Source organism: Myxocyprinus asiaticus, chromosome 38 (genome assembly GCF_019703515.2).
Source record: "Myxocyprinus asiaticus isolate MX2 ecotype Aquarium Trade chromosome 38, UBuf_Myxa_2, whole genome shotgun sequence".
NCBI lineage: Eukaryota > Metazoa > Chordata > Actinopteri > Cypriniformes > Catostomidae > Myxocyprinus > Myxocyprinus asiaticus.
In genome coordinates, this window is record NC_059381.1 from 17,899,914 (window position 1) to 17,917,727 (window position 17,814).

A 17,814-nucleotide genomic window follows, 5' to 3' on the forward strand; every position below is an offset into this window, starting at 1 on the left:
TTCGGTACGATTCGCTATTTGCTATGTTCAGAAAAAATATATATTACTGCCAAATCCATAGTAAGAATACTTGGTAGAATATTTGAATATTTGGTAACAAACACTTCAACAGGTTTGCCCTGAAAAAAAAATTTAAATCATTGTTTTACAGTAACCGATATTTTAACTATGGTATTTGTAGATAACCACAAAATCAACATGTTACTGTCATGTTTACAGTATATAGTCAAATCATGGTTACTATATGGAAACTACAGGATTACTGCTGTAAAACCATGATTAATTGTATCAAAACCATGATTTCAAGAAAACCATAATGACAGCAGTCATGGTTATTACAGTCATGGTTATTACAATATTACTATAGTAAAACCATGGTTAATTTTCTTTAGAGTCTTTAACTAAAAAATATTTTTTTTAAACTTTTCTCTTATTACTAAATCAACATTTTAACTTAATGCCTGCACTGTTATGCTACATATATCAACAATATACTGCAAATATATTCAATATTAGAAAGCTGTACATCACTATAAAAGGAACTTTGCTATTAAAATGGATACGAGGGATGTTGTGACGCGGCTCTAGTTTTAATCATATGCGGCTCTGTGTGCACCACACGCTATCTTTCCCCGGTGATTTCGGCGTAAATAATCATATATCGATGTATTACCAGTATACAGCACTCGTGTGAAGCGATGTCTGCAAAAAGTGTCTGTTTTGTAAACGTTTTTTGACCATCGTTGTTGTAATTGACTGAAGAAGAAAAAAATTCAGACAGGAGAACAGAATAAAGCAGGGGGTTTCTCTATCCGCGACTCGTTTTCTCTGCTTGCCATTTTGAACTACACACAAAGCTTGCAGAACAGTGATGTCATCAAGATGACCCACCTGAAACACAGGTGGAGCGTATCCATTTACAGAGCCATTCAGGTGCATTAGTGGAGGTTGTAACTGTGCGTGTCTATTTGATGCTTTGTTTTCTTTGTAAAACCTTGTGCTCCAAATGCGTCGATAAACTTGAGGTAAACCGCAGTGCCAATACTTACCGAACCGTACGGTTCTATTTTTTTTTTACCAAGAACCGTTACACCCCTAATATATATATATATATATATATATATATATATATATATATATATATATATATATATATAGTTAGGCCTACATGTTTAGTGTTTACATGTATAATTTGTACTATTTACAAGTATTTACAGTGATATGAACCAGTATTAAAACGGTACTGTCTCTTTAAGAATATTGGCAGTTCAGCATTTTGTTGCAGTTAAGCACATATTAATGAGACTGGAGTCTCCCAAAGTTAAAAGGATCTCGGTGCTTAACAGTGCATATTAAAAGATAATAATCTCAAGATTTAAGGAATCGATATCGGGAAGATTGCGATTAATCTGAAAATCTTCTGTATATATTTACACGGACAAGACCTAATCCCTATGATGACAACTCCAGTCAGTGGCCTAAAAAAAAGCATGTTTTATTATACATGAAGCAGCTAGGTCGACTCACGGGGGCCGACATGTTGAGATAATAATAATAATCTTTTGACTTGTCCAAAGTTTTTAGTAAAACACACCGTAAGTACAAGACGACTGTCATATCGGCCAGTGCAACATAGGCTAAAAAAAAATTTGCTGAGTTTGCAACTTTAATTCAATCTACTCTTACAAACTAGAATCGGAAGACCTGTAAGGACAATGGTCTAGTCTGTCTCGGCATCAAAACACTCTCAAACCTTTTAGTAATCAAATATATATAAAAATAAAAAAATAAAATTAACACAAAGTACTATGGGATTTTCCCCAGATGTCCATACTATTTAGAGTTGTCTAATGACACACCAACTTCCCCATCCTAGCCTGTGGGGACGTGCGATATCCAAAAGTGATGTTGAATGGCAGTGGAGAATGGACACACGGCACTAGCCAATAAAACGTCTACGTCAAAGCCACGCCCACCGATCTCGAGTCAGCGCTACGTGCTTTAAAGATGGCGGCATGCGTGAGTGTTGGCTCTGGTGTTTTTATTAGCCTCAAGTTTGAGAGTTGAAGAACTGTATTTAGGTAGAAGTTAAAAGTAAAGTGACTGTATATCGCTTAGACTCGCGCGTTTCGTCGTTCAGGTGTCCGTGGAGAGATAAATGGGGATGTGATCTGTCAGTGCGTTTAAAGAGGTTGAGTTGGTGGCCAGTTTGACATGCTAAAACTGACAGCTGTAATCAGCAAGCTGTCCATGTAAACGCATGCTGTGTGACTTAGGAAGGACATAGCACACGAAACCTGCGCCAGAAGGACTTGGATGGTGTTCAGTAGTCTGCACTTCCTGGTCTAGTCTAGGCAGCAGACCCAAATCCTAAATGATAGATAAAGCTGCGAAACTCATCTTAGAATAATCACCTGAAACTTTTTAATCCCCCCCTTATCGTTTTCCTAACACTGTTTTCCGGTAGTAGAATGCTATCCCGAGCTTTAAAGAAATCACTCTCCTATGGAAATCCATTAGTGGCGGTTTTCGCTGGGAGCTATTGTAGTCGTCTGTGTTTTCATCAGACAGCTGTGTGTAAAGTTGCTTCGCAAGCTGAATCTGGCTTCAAACCTGCTAAAGTAGCCGTCGTGACAAAGACCACTCGCTATGAATTTGAGCAGCAGAGATATCGCTATGCGGGTCTGTCAGAGGAGGATCTTAAACAGCTGGTAAGCTACTTGTGAACAGATACACCTGTTTATCCGAGTGGATTAAACACTTTGCATTAGACACCATGGCGCTTGCAAAGCGCACTGTTTTCACATTCTTGTGAGTTTTCTGCAGTACATTACGCTTCGTGTAGCACATTGAAAGTTTTTTTCGGAAATACTTATCATAGATACACATGTTTATATCTATGATAATTACAACTTTACAACAAAGCGTTTTTTGCCAGCTGAAAATGCCAGCGCTCTTCTGAAAACGCGTCTTAGGAAACGTGAGATCAAACTTTTAAATTATTCCATTGACGCACTAGTAGAATGTTCGGCATTCAAAGTCTAACCGATATTTGCATACTGAACTGTGATTGGTCTTCAGTCACAATGCTGGATGACGTAGTTACATCATTTAGTAAAGGGATAGTTCACCCAAAAATGAAAATTCTCTCATTTACTCTCTCTCGCATTCCATCCCAGATGTGTATGACTTACTTTCTTCTGCTGAACACAAATTAAGATTATTATAAAAATATTTAAACTCTGTATGTCCGTACAATGCAAGTGAATGTTGATCAGAACTTTGAAGCTCCAAAAAGCAAACAAAGGCAGCATAAAGGTAATCTATAAAACTCCAGTGGTTAAATCCACGTCTTCAGAAGTGATATGAGAGGTGTGGGTGATAAATATATCAATATTTAAGTCCTTTTTTTTATAATAAACTCTCTTCTCTGCCCAGTAGGTGGTGATATGCATAAAGAATGCAAACTGGCAAAAACAAAAGACTGTGAAAGTATAGGCAGAAGTGGAGATTGATATTAAAAAAGGACTTAAAATTGATGTGTTTCTCACCAACACCTATCCGCTTCTGAAGACATCGATTTAACCACTGGAGTCTTATGGGTTACTTTTATGCTGCCTTTTATATGTTTTTGGAGCTCAAAGTTCTGGTCACCATTCACGCATTCATGCAGAAGAAAGGTAGTCATAAACATCTCGAATGGCATGATGGTGAGTAGATGAGAGAATTTTCATTTTTGGGTGAACTATCCTTTTAATTAAAAGTAAAAATTAAATTCTCATAATTCCTATAACAATTACCATCTATATTTGTGTTTACTGAGAAAAGTTATATTTGGATATTAGATATAGATATTTTGGATAATTTGGATTTAGTGAAGAGTTCACTTTTCAGAGTATAATTTTACCAACAACTTTTTGTCGCTCTATATATAGAATAATTTTACTATTCTTTTGCAGCCTTGAAAGCAGTAATATTTCCTATAGTATTCTACTCACTTTTAACTCCAAACAAGTCTTTACTAGGAAGTTTTACACTGCTTAACCAAAGGAGTCTGTTAATCTTTTACCGTCCTTTGCAGCTTTGGTACTGTTGTCAACAGTTGTTATATACTTTTACACATTTTATTTACTATTAAAAGTCCTCCAACAATGCATGCTACAATATTTGACCAAATATTTGAAAAACAGTATTTTTTTAATGTATTTATTATTTTTTTTTCTACTTGTGATAATATTTTAAAGAAGCCATTTTTTAATATATTAATATAATTATATATATATATATATATATATATGTTAACGATCATTAATTTGTCTGCTCCTTGTTATCATAGCTTGCCTTGAAAGGATCGAGTTACAGTGGGCTTCTGGAGAGACACAGAATACATACCCTCAATGTTGGACAAATTGTGGACAATCTACAGTAAGATGATGCTCAATAATGAAACTTCTGACAGTATTTGAAATGATTGACAACCATATGAATGACCACACAGTCCTGCTTTCATTCCCTTCATTATAGGAAAGAAGGGATTGAGGTGCGCGTTGTTAAAAGAGGAGAGTATAATGAGGACACCGTAAGATGGGCAGATGCCATTATCTCTGCTGGAGGTAAAGCTTGGGCTCTCTGCTTTTAAAGTTTTATAGCTAAATTGGCTGCTTGCTTGTTTTGCTGTGTAGAATGTATTTTTTACACAGGACCTTATGGACTCTGTTGTATTCTTTGTTAAATGCTCCTCTTGAAAATTCACGTTTTTTTGTTGCTGGTGCCTGCTACTGATTAGCTTGTCATTTTTCCAGTTTCTCCATTTCATATGCTGTTAATATGTTACCTAATTTATGATCATATTATGAATGCATAAGGCAAGTAGTGATCTCAACAATCCTTTCATTAAACTCTAACAGACTTGTTGATTTTTTTTTTAGGTGATGGCACCATGCTGCTAGTTGCCAGTAAAGTGTTTGATAAAAACAAGCCTGTATTGGGGGTCAATACAGACCCAGAAAGGTAATAACAATAGTCTACAGTTTGTTTTAGTTTTTTTTTTTAATATATATACATTTTGTTTCATAGCTATATAATGTGTCTGTACTGTTTCTGTATAAAGGTCAGAGGGTCACCTGTGTTTACCTGTACGCTATACACATGCCTTTTCTGAGGCCTTGCGGAAACTCAGGAAGGGTGAGTTCAGGTTAGTACCTCTTACTTGTTTTTTGTCGGCAGTAATCCATTTGCTAAGTAATCCAATTTACAGTTGTTTTTTTCCACACCTCCTGGAGCAGAACTTGACAAAATGCATTTTTCATTATGCTCTAGTGCAGAAGTTGTCAGAATAATTTATAATTTCATATGAGAGTTCCACATATTACATACCTGAGATATTTATCTACCCATTGGGTGGCTAATGTTATTTCTTATGGGACAAAAACTGGTGTGCTGCTGGGGGATGGGGGTGCTTGGTAGCTCAGAAGGCCAAATCCCTCATATAAGCTGCTTTCAAAATTAAGGGCAGGTTCTTTCTTTTTTTTTTTTTTTTTTTTTAATTTTTTTTTGTTGGTTGTTTGTTTTTTGTTTTTTTTTCTATGGAGAGATTTTTCCACTAACAAGTATAATCGCTTAAATGTATTAATTCTGTTAATAAGTCCCTCACATATAAAGAGAAATCCACCCCAGGCATCTTTCTAAAATGATTAAATAAATTCCTAATCCTATAATCACTAACGACTGTGATTGGTCCAGCCTGACTAGTGTGGAGAAGAGGAACAGGTCGCATGTCAGTGAAATAGAGTAATTCTATTTGCTGCTTCAGCACTGAGCAGGATGATAATGTACACTTAAAGGGATAGTTCACCCAAAAATTCTCATCATTTACTCACCTTCATGCTATCCCATAAGTGTATTAGGTGTGCTATATGACTTTCTTCTGCTGAACACAAGTGAAGATTTTTAAAAGAATATCTCAGCTCTGTAGGTCCATACGATGTAAGTGAATGGTGGCCAGAACTTTGAAGGTCCAAAAATTACATAAAGGAAACAAAAGTAATCCAAACGTCTCCAGTGGTTAAATCCATGTCTTTAGAAGCATTATAAGTGTGGGTGAGAAACAGGTCAATATTTAAGTCAACTTTTACTATAATTCCTCACATTCTTCTTTTGTTTTTGGCGATTCGCATTCTTTGTGCATATCGCCACCTACTGGGCAGGGTGAGAATTTATAGTAAAAAAGGATTTAAAAAGTTATCTGTTTCTCACCCACACCTATTATATAGCTTCTGAAGACATAGATTTAACCACTGGAGTCATATGGATTACTTTTATGCTGCTTTTATATGGTTTTTGGGCAATCAAAGTTCTGGTCACCATTCGCTTGCACTGTATGGACCTACAGAGCTGAAATATTCTTCTAAAAATCTTCGTTTGTGTTCAGCAAAAGAAAAAAGTCATACACATCTGCGCTGGCATGAGGGTGGGTAAATAATGCAAATATTTTCATTTTTGGGTGAACTATTCCTTTTATGCCATTGATAAACTGTAATAGCTAGTGAAGTTGCCCCCTATCCACTAAGTATTGCACTATTTTGGGTGTCAGCCATTTTGTAGTAGTGTCCGAATTTGTTCCCTACATCTCGTTCCCTACATTTGTTCACTCATTCTTACCCACAATGCATCTGGATTTTGAGTGTTCAACCAATGGATGGCTGTGCCCGAAATTGTACACTCATTCACTATTTCCTGTATAGTGAATGGCATTGAGTGCACTATATCTCAGCAGTGAGTGAACGAAATTAGTGAGTGAATTCGGATGCTGACGTATACACAGAGTGTCGGAGCTCTGGGGCTGTCGCAGAAACAACGTCACATATGAACTTTTAAAATACTTGTGCCTTACTTGTTATTCTTATTAAATAATATATTAATCAGTCCCTCCAGGATTTTGTGATTTTGCGATTCAATCAATCTCCGCATTATTTGCGCCAGCTTGCAATTTTTTTATAATTTCTGCACATTTTCTGCAAAAAACGTAAACCTGAGGGAATCCCATTGCTTTCCTTCATGTTTGACAGCGTCAAAATAGCTATATGCAACGTTTCAAAATAAACTCAGCAAAAAAGAAACGTCCTCTCACCTTCAACTGCTTTTATTTTCAGCAAACTTAACATGTGTAAATATTTGTATGAACATAAAAAGATTCAACAACTAAGACATAAACTGAACAAGTTTCACAGATGTGTGACTAACAGAAATGGAATAATGTGTTAAATCAAAAGTAACAGTCAGTATCTGGTGTGGCCACCAGCTGCATTAAGTACTGCAGTGCATCTCCTCCTCATGGACTGCACCAGATTTGCCAGTTCTTGCTGTGAGATGTTACCCCACTCTTCCACCAAGGCACGTGCAAGTTCCTGGACATTTCTGGGGGGAATGGCCCTAGCTCTCACCCTCCGATCCAACAGGTCCCAGACATGCTCAATGAGATTGAGATCCGGGCTCTTCGCTGGCCATGGCAGAACACTGACATTCCTGTCTTGCAGGAAATCACACACAGAACGAGCAGTATGGCTGGTGGCATTGTCATGCTGTAGGGTCATGTCAGGATGAGCCTGCAGGAAGGGTACCACATGAGGGAGGAGGATGTCTTCCCTGTAACGCACAGTGTTGGGATTGCCTGCAATGACAACAAGATGATGCTGTGACACTCCGCCCCAGACTATGACGGATCCTCTACCTCCAAATCGATCCCACTCCAGAGCACAGGCCTCGGTGTAACGCTCATCCCTTCAATGATAAACGTGAGTCCGACCATCACCCTTGGTGAGACAAAACTGTGACTCGTCAGTGAAGAGTACTTTTTGCCAGTCCTGTCTGGTCCAGAGAAGGTGGGTTTGTGCCCATAGGGGACATTGTTGCCGGTGATGTCTGGTAAGGACCTGTCTTACCACAGGCCTACAAGCCCTCAGTCCAGCCTCTCTCAGCCTATTGCGGACAGTCGGAGCACTGATGGAGGGATTGTGTGTTCCTGGTGTAACTCGGGCAGTTGTTGTTGCCATCCTGTACCTGTCCCGCAGGTGTGATATTCAGATGTACCGATCCTGTGCAGGTGTTGTTACACGTGGTCTGCCACTGCGAGGACGATCGGCTGTCCTTCCTGTCTCCCTGTAGCGCTGTCTTAGGCGTCTCACAGTACGGACATTGCAATTTATTGCCCTGGCCACATCCGCAGTCCTCATGCCTCCATTCAGCATGCCTAAAGCACATTCACACAGATGAGCAGGGACCCTGGGCATCTTTCTTTTAGTGTTTTTCAGAGTCAGTAGAAAGGTCTCTTTAGTGTCCTAAGTTTTTATAACCGTGACCTTAATTGCCTACCGTCTGTAAGTTGTTAGTGTCTTAACGACCGTTCCACAGGTGCATGTTCATTAATTGTTTATGGTTCACTGAACAAGCACGGAAAACATTGTTTAAACCTTTTACAATAAAGATCTGTAAAGTTATTTGGATTTTTGCAAAATTATATTTAAAATACAGTGTCCTGAAAAAGGGACTCTTTTTTTTCGAAGCATTTGGGAAATTTAAATTTGTACATAAATGCTGAAACATATGAACTCTAATTGTATTTGTTTGTATATGTATATCAGATTTCAATATTAGACGATGTAATAATTGCAACTGGCCCAATTATTGAATCCTCATTTGTGTTTTTAGTTTACAGATTTAAACTTAGAAAAGTTTTCTTGCATTGTCTGAGGCAGAAATTGTTAATACAAAAATAATTATGGGTCTTGCAACACCCACAGCTTCACCTAAATGTATGGTATTTTTGTGTGTAATTCTGTTTTTTAGTTTTTTTTTTTTGTTTTTTTTTTTTGCTTGCTAACTGCATAGAAAGTTATTGTGCACTAAAATATTTACATGTAATTGCATTTACAATGTAATAAACACAATTACAGAGGTATAGTGATGATTTGTGAGTTTTCACTGCAAAACAACACAAAACAATACTGAAAATTGCATCGCAAAATTTGAGAAAAGCCGCAGCAAATTCAGTCATTTTGGGCCTCAAAAATCAGGAAAAAGTGCCACGAAATCCTGGTAGTACTAATTAATACAATAAATCTTCATTCTTTTTGTTATATATATATATATATGTTAAAGTGCACCTATTAGAGAGAGAGACACGCCAATTAACGGCTTAATTTCATTCCTGCAATGTTTTATTTCACACTGGCTGTAGTGTTTCACTTGTAAACATATCACTACATGATTATAAATAACATAATAAAATATAGTGATACAAAATCATACAGATACATTTTTATTTTGCCATTAAAATGCAGTGATTCCTTTCTTCACTAATTCTTTGAGGTCATACCACTGTTAGCTTAGAAGACTGCACAGTGGAAGTTATTCAAATATTCAGTTATCACGTAGGTATTCGTCTAATATTCAATGGATGTTGTTATTTATAACTTTAGTACTGTATTACAGGACGCTATGCACACGTCATCTCTTCTCGGTGCTTAGAAATACTGCCGAGTTTGGATGGGAGAGTGTCAAGATGATACTATATGCACTGGTGTCCAAAAGTTTGGAATAATGTACAGATTTTGCTCTTATGGAAAGAAATCGGTACTTTTATTCACCAATGTGGCAATCAACTGATCACGATGTATAGTCAGGACATTAATAACGTGAAAAATTACTATTACAATTTGAAAAAAATGGTCAGAACTTCTTAAACTACTTCAAAGAGTTCTCATCAAAAAATCCTCCACGTGCAGCAATGACAGCTTTGCAGATCCTTGGCATTCCAGCTGTCAGTTTGTCCAGATACTCAGCTGACATTTCACCCCACACTTCCTGTAGCACTTGCCATAGATGTGGCTGTCTTGTCGGGCACTTCTCACGCACCTTACAGTCTAGCTGATCCCACAAAATCTTAATGGGTTTAAGATCCATAACACTCTTTTCCAATTATCTGTTGTTCAATGTCTGTGTTTCTTTGCCCACTCTAACCTTTTCTTTTTGTTTTTCTGTTTCAAAAGTGGCTTTTTCTTTGCAATTCTTCCCATAAGGCCTGCACCGCTGAGTCTTCTCTTTACTGTTGTACATGAAACTGGTGTTGAGCGGGTAGAATTCAATGAAGCTGTCAGCTGAGGACATGTGAGGCGTCTATTTCTCAAACTAGAGACTCTGATGTACTTATCCTCTTGTTTAGTTGTACATCTGGCCTTACACATCTCTTTCTGTCCTTGTTAGAGCCAGTTGTCCTTTGTCTTTGAAGACTGTAGTGTTCACCTTTGTATGAAATCTTCAGTTTTTTGGCAATTTCAAGCACTGAATAGACTTCATTCCTCAGAACAGTGATTGACTGATGAGTTTTTAGAGAAAGCTGTTTCTTTTTTGCCATTCTTGACCTAATATTGACCTTAAGACATGCCAGTCTATTGCATACTGTGGTAACTCAAAAACAAACACAAAGACAATGTTAAGCTTCATTTAACGAACCAAACAGCTTTCAGCTGTGTTTAATATAATGACAATTGAATTTCTTGTACCAAATTAGCAATTTAGCATGATTACTCAAGGATAAGGTGTTGGAGTGATGACTGCTGGAAATGGGGTCTGTCTAGATTTGATCAAAAATGACTTTTTTCAAATAGTGTTGGTGCTGTTTTTTACATCAGTAATGTCCTGACTATACTTTGTGATCAGTTGAATGCCACTTTGGTGAATTAAAGTACCAATTTCCTTCCAAAACAACAAAATCTGTACATTATTCAAAACTTTTCTCCACCAGTGTATATATGTGTGTATTTATTGTTTTTATTCTTGTTGGTAGTTTTTAGTATACATTTTTTTTATCATTATGTAAATATATATTAACGGGTTAAACGTGACAAACAGAATTAAGGTTTATTGTATATACCATTTTATAAGAATAAAAAGTATTATAATTGTTGTTATTATGATTTTGATTATTATTATCCTGCATGTAAGATAAAAGTTCATATGTGATGAAGTTGTTTCTGCATCATCTCCAGCGCTCTCTCTGATGCTGCATGTATAGATGAAATTACTCTGACGTCACACCGCAGGAAACTGCGCTTCTGGGTTCTTTCGAGCAGCAAATTTCAATGGTGGCAGTAGGCATCGCTGCAGTTTTAATAATCTTTTAAGCTTTATAGAATGTAATAATGTCTTTTAATGTAAAAATATTTAAAAAATAAATAAATAAATAAACCTGTGGGTCATTTGTGTCTAATAGAGCTGACGCGAAAACAATGACGGTGACCCGTGAAATATCATCAATTATGTAAAATCAGAGTTTTCCTGATGCAACCATCAGGTGGAAATTTAAAGAAGCCCCACTCTCCAATAATCTGTGGGAAACAGGGTGTTTCAACCCCACAAACAGCACGTTTTGGGCAGTTTCAGCGCAATTTGAGCGAAGCGCCTATAGACAGCAGTTTTTACTCTGGGCAACCAAAAGAACCCGGGCGGGGCGGGCGTTTGTAAACAGTACCTTCATCTATATGTCAGCGTCCGAATTCCCCCCTGATCAACTATATAAGAAACAGTGAACAAGTTAGCGATTTCGGACACAGCCAGTGAAGAGTTCATGATACCTGACAACTTTAGAGCTTCTAAGCCCCGCCCATTTTGGGGACCATTCTACTTGCTTTTACACACCCTTTACTACTGTATATCTTCCAATTCAATTTTTTAAAAAGCCACTATCTCCACCAGATGGCAGTGGCGTCAACGTGTCCGAATGTTCTTGGAGGGCACAGGTATTAACCCCAGTCCAGTGGACCTGCACGAGCTGCAGCTGAGCCTGGAGCAGCACAGCAAGGCCCACCGCATCACTACAGAGACCCAGCAGAGTATGATTCCTGCTCTCTGTTTACCATTGCTCTCCTCTGCTGTGTACTTGTTTATCCTGTCTAAACTTTTAGACTATTCTAACTTCTAACATTATAAGAGCGTATCTCTGTGTTCTAGCTATGCACTGTTCCATGGTGTGACTATAAAGCAGGGTTACTCAACCTTGAGTTAGCTAAAAAAGTTATTTTAAATTTGTACAAAATAAATAAAACATTATTATTATTATATAATATATAATTTATTATTTTATATATTTGTATTATTATTATTTATAATTAATGTAATACATTCTAAATATTACTAAATATAATATATTTTAATATTAATTAAATATAGAATTCTGTAAAGCATTTACCCTTTCCGTTCCAGTTTAAGTAAAAGTCACAAAATAATGTTTAAGTGTTGGGTTCTGCAGTTGGTGTGGATGACATAAATAATGGAATATATAGTTGAAGTCAGAAGTTTACATATACTTAGGTTGAAGTCATTAAACTCATTTTTTTAACCATTCCACAGATTTAATATTAGCAAATTATAGTTTTTGAAAGTTGTTTAGGACATCTACTTTGTGCATGACACAAGTAATATTTCCAACAATTGTTTACAGACAGATTGTTTTGCTTTTAATTGACTATATCACAATTCCAGTGGGTCAGAAGTTTACATGCACTAAGTTAATGATGTCAAGCCTTTAGACAATTAGCTTCTGACAGGAGGTGTACCTGTGGATGTATTTAAAGGCCTACCTTCAAACTCAGTGCCTCTTTGCTTGACATCATGGAAAAAAAAAAAAAAAACAATCAGCCAAGACTTCAGAAAAAAAAAATGTGGACCTCCACAAGTCTGGTTCATCCTTGGGAGCAATTTCCAAATGCCTGAAGGTACCACATTCATCTGTACAAACAATAGTACGCAAGTATAAACACCATGGGACCACACAGCCATCATACCGCTCAGGAAGGTGACGCATTCTGTCTCCTAGAGATGAATGTAGTTTGGTGCAAATTAATCCCAGAACAACAGCAAAGGACTTTGTGAAGATGCTGGAGGAAACAGGTAGACAAGTATCTATATCCACAGGAAAGCGAGTCCTATATCGCCATAACCTGAAAGGCTGCTCAGCAAGGAAGAAGCCAATGCTAAAAAACTGCCATAAAAAAAGCCAGACTACAGTTTGCAAGTGCACATGGGGACAAAGATATTACTTTTTGGAGAAATGTCCTCTGGTCTGATGAAATAAAAATTGAACTGTTTGTCCATAATGATCATCGTTATGTTTGGAGGAAAAATTATAAGTCTTGCAAGCCGAAGAACACCATCCCAACCGTGAAGAATGGGGGTGGCAGCATCATGTTGTTGGGGTGCTTTGCTGCAGAAGGGACTGGTGCACTTCACAAAATAGATGGCATCATGAGGAAGGAAAATTATGTGGATATATTGAAGCAAAATCTCAAGACATCAGCCATGAAGTTAAAGCTCTGTCGCAAATGGGTCTTTCAAATGGACAATGACCCCAAGCATACCTCCAAAGTTGTGGCAAAAATGGCAACAAAGTCAAGGAATTGGAGTGGCCATCACAAAGACCTGACCTCAATTTGGTAGAAAATTTGTGGGCAGAACTGAAAAAGTGTGAAAGGCAATACAGCTTGGGCCCATAGACCAGTAGGCTTGGAGTGAAGACCAGGAGTCGAGGTTTCAATCAATTAGCTGAAGTTTTAACTGAAGAAAGTTATTTGCAAAATCAAATAGCAGAAGTCAGCAGTAAAAAAGCCTCTGAGTTTGTAGACAGGAGATAACCATGCAACTCAGGTCCAAAAACATCAAAACTTATAGTCAGATACAGCATCAAGGTGATGTCAATGCTATAGTCTTCTAGGGTTCTGATTGGTTATATATTGGTTAGCATAGATAACTATAGAACACTTCTGGACATGGTCATCATGTACGTCGTTTATCTCATTGACTTTGCATGATGCTTTAGTTCTGTATATAGGCTCCAATGGTCCAAGTCGGGTCTTAGGCCTCAGACAGTCCTCCCTTTATGGTCATCCATAGGTCTCTGATGTCCAGTTGTCCACCTCTAGACTGCTATTCTAACTCTGGACTCCTGAAACAGAAAGCTTGGAGAAAACACACACACAGCTTCTCCTATTCAAGGTCGTATACTACATAGCTTCTGTTGGATACTGGCCATATCCTGTTGGAATTTAAACATAGAGATAACTGTACTTTCTCTCAGGAGAGCTGAAGTAGTATTCTTGTTAAATTGGCAGAAACATTCATTATCAAACGTATGTTGTTAGGTCATGAAGCTCCTACATGACCTAGGCTTCTTGTCATTGGTCTCAAACTGCTTGAAACCACAGAGAACATATATTAAGAGACTATATTAATGAATCATTTGCTCATAAGAATATGATATGTATAATGTTGTATACATAATTAACTCATAAGAATACTGAATAGTTCCACTAAAATCATTCAATTAATCACATTAGGTTAAATGCTGATCAGTTTAGATTTAATTCACTCAAAGGATATAAATGTATTGAAGAAGAGGAGGTGGTGATTCAGGCATCCAACCCTTCAAGCATGCGAGCAAGGAGGCCTACAAACCTGACTCAGTTACGCCAGTTTTGTCTGGAGGAATGGGCCAAAATTCCAGCAACTTATTGTGAGAAGCTTGTGGAAGGCTACCCAAAACGTTTGACCCAAGTTAAACAATTTAAAGGCAATGCTACCAAATACTAACAAAGTGTATGTAAACTTCTGACCCACTGGGAATGTGATGAAAGAAATAAAAGCTGAAATAAATCATTCTCTCTACTATTATTCTGACATTTCACATTCTTAAAATAAAGTGATCTAAGACAGGGAATGTTTTCTACGATTAAATGTCAGGAATTGTGAAAAACTGAGTTTAAATGTATTTGGCTAACGTGTATACAGCTAAACTTTAAACACATTAACTTAATTTCTTTAGCCAAACTTGAAAGCCCTAATCTGTGAAAATTAAATAACCCTACATATTAAAACTTTTTAATATAATATGAACATAAATAGTGCTTGCCAGACTGCCACTTGTATTACACAGTTCAGTTGGCCTCGTGCCAAAGTACACACTTTTGATACTATTTGCCATGACACAGGCTTTTTTTTAATGCAAAATTAAATAAAAACCACAGAGATTACATTGCTGTCATGCTTTTGCAACAGGTATGACACACGACAGCCTCACAAGGCCACATCTACTCCCTGTCCGTGGTCTCAACGAGATCTTCATTGGAGAATCCCTTTCCTCCAGGTATATATCCCAGCCTGCCATTTGACGTTGAGGAAGCTTTGTGGAACCACTCGCCTACCATTGCTTCTCATTATCCACTTTTCCTCCTTCAATCCATGCATCCCCCCTTCCTCCCCTTATTTGTGGATCTCCGTCTGCCACAGGGTGAAGTATAAATCCTTCAAACCCCATCTTACCCTCTCACTTCATAGGGCGTCATACTATGAGATCTCTATCGATGATGGACCGTGGGAGAAGCAGAAGAGCTCAGGACTCAGCATTTGCACTGGAACTGGATCTAAAGCCTGGTGCGTCTAAATGTTGTTTAAATGAAGTCAGTTCTTCTGCAGCTCATCAGAAGTAACCACAATTTTTGTTTCTTCATCCAGGTCCTACAATATTAATAAACTTGTGGAGCAGGCAGTGGAAGATGTCCTTAGAATAGGTGTGATACACAAAAATGACTGACATTTGAATAAATATGCTGCATCTTATACACAGGACAGGCCTTATTCGTGAAACACAAACAGAACAAATTCTTGTTTAAATCATTAAATAATCTGTTTTATCATAAACTGCCCAATTTGATTCAATGGGAAAATGGAATTTAAATTTGTTTTAAGAACAAGTTTGTTCTGCACATTTCATGAATAAGTTTAAAAGTTTTGAAGATCTTCAAAGTACAATCTTCTACATCTTAGGTAAATCAAAAACTGGTTTGGATATTCCTCTAAATCAAGAGTTCATTAAGAGTGGTGAGTAAATACAATGTCTTTCATTATTTTCAGTAGTATCGACAGTAATTTATGTTCAGTGTATTCTATTCTATTAAATTTAGAAGTGCTTGCTATGGTAAACTTTTACTGATGTTCAAGTTTGTCTAGTACTGTCCTGTTAGATTTGGGTAATTTCATAAGTTAGTTTATTTGTATAATTTATATTTTATTTTAATCAGTGACAGAAGCATACAACGAGTCTCTGATCTTCGGCCCAGAGGAGGACAAAATGTTCTTCAGTATTAGAGAGCCCATTGTCAACAGAGTATTTTCCAGTAGCCAACAAAGAGGTTTTGCAAACAAGTGAGTTTTAATGTACATTATTGTTTAAACTCCATAAGTGTATATTTGGTGAAAATGCTGTGAAAGATGTAAACATTGTGGTTATTGTTGATAGGGTTTGTGTCCGCTCAAGGTGTTGGGATGCCTGCATGGTGGTGGATGGTGGGACATCCTTCGAGTTTAATGATGGTGCTATTGCTACAATCTGCTTAAATGAGGAGGACCTGTTGCGAACTGTCATCCTTGATTAAATCCTTTTGTTACTGTTGCTTATTTATTGAGACGGACAATGCTAAAATAATTGGACAGTTGGTTATTTAATCTCTGACATTTTTAATGGGACAATGGGGTTTGCAGATGAAATGTACTTTTTTGTACCAGTTGTACTAGTATATCAGGATTTCAAACTTCAAGTCTGTCCTTACATGAACCTCTTGGTTGCAACCATCAAAAATAAATGTTAAAATACTTTTTTTTTTTTCCCCCTAAATGCACCAATACCAGATTTAGTGCCATGTGTTGTTACACAATGTCAGCTGTTTGGTGTATTCTAGAACTCTTTACAGTCCCTATACACTGAAAATCAAGCATTACAGAAACATTTACAGATAAAATAGCTTTAATATTTTGAGTTTGTTTACAAATTCAGATTTATGCTTTATGAAGCACATGTATTCAAGATTATTTAAGCTTTTGCATTTTTGGCACCGATGTACCAAATATGTACAAAAGTATATATTAAAATTGAAGTCAACGCTTTCTTAAACTGCAACCTATTTGATATTTTAGCATGTTTCTAAAGTCCACACTAGAGCAAATGTTTGGATGTGAGAATCCAGTCCGAACAGGTCAAGCTTTCCTTTTTCAGGAGCTGACTTAAAGGGTTAGTTCACCCAAAAATGAAAATTCTCTCATTTACTCACCCTCATGCCATCCCAGATGTGTAACATGTTCTGCAGAAGAAAGAATTAAGATTTTTAGAAGAATATTTAAGCTCTTTATGTACAATGTAAGTGAATGGTGACCAGACCTTTTAAGCTCCAAAAAGCAATATGATAGGTGTGAGAGAGAATCAGATCGATATACAAGTCCTTTTTTTTTTTTACCATAAATCTCCACTTTTAAAATGTCAAGGAATGTGAACGTGGAGTTTTATAGTAAAAAGGGGACTTAAATATTTGTTTCTTACCCACACCTATCATATCACTTCTGAAGACATAGATTAATCCACTGGAGTCTTACGAATTACATTTATGCAGCCTTTATCTGCTTTTTGAACCGTCAAAGTTCTGGCCACCATTCACTTGCATTGTATGGCGCTACAGAGCTGAAATATTCTTCTAAAAATCTTTGTGTTCAGCAAAAAATGTCACACACATCTGGGATGACACGAGGGTCAGTAAATGAAGAGAATATTAATTTTTAGGTGAACCCTTTAAGACAAGCAAATCATTTTGTTTTTGCTTTAAAATGTAAATATACTTGGTCTTTCATTAAAATGTGTCTATGTAATTTACTTCATTTAAATCTACATTTGTTGGGTTGACAAAACTAAAGATTTTTATAGAGTGGTAGATAAGAGTA

The 17,814-nt window shown here is 36.9% G+C and overlaps 1 protein-coding gene across 4 annotated transcripts; it reads left to right on the top strand.

Moving 5' to 3' along the window:
* Nucleotides 1–1,995: 1,995 nt before the first annotated feature.
* Nucleotides 1,996–17,717, top strand: nadk2 (NAD kinase 2, mitochondrial). 4 transcript variants are annotated; one of them, XM_051677028.1, is made up of 13 exons: nucleotides 2,590–2,711; nucleotides 3,439–3,710; nucleotides 4,337–4,425; nucleotides 4,525–4,613; nucleotides 4,929–5,010; nucleotides 5,111–5,194; nucleotides 11,752–11,888; nucleotides 15,106–15,193; nucleotides 15,337–15,480; nucleotides 15,562–15,617; nucleotides 15,874–15,927; nucleotides 16,128–16,251; nucleotides 16,346–17,717. In XM_051677028.1, the coding sequence occupies exons 2-13, from the start codon at nucleotides 3,612–3,614 to the stop codon at nucleotides 16,479–16,481; spliced, it is 1,182 nt and encodes a 393-aa protein (XP_051532988.1). In that variant the 5' UTR covers nucleotides 2,590–2,711; nucleotides 3,439–3,611; the 3' UTR covers nucleotides 16,482–17,717. The 4 variants fall into 4 exon arrangements, with proteins under 4 accessions (XP_051532985.1, XP_051532986.1, XP_051532988.1 ...); XM_051677029.1 differs by lacking the exon at nucleotides 2,590–2,711 and adding an exon at nucleotides 2,923–3,318; XM_051677025.1 differs by lacking the exon at nucleotides 3,439–3,710 and having other exon boundaries at nucleotides 1,996–2,711.
* Nucleotides 17,718–17,814: the final 97 nt, after the last annotated feature.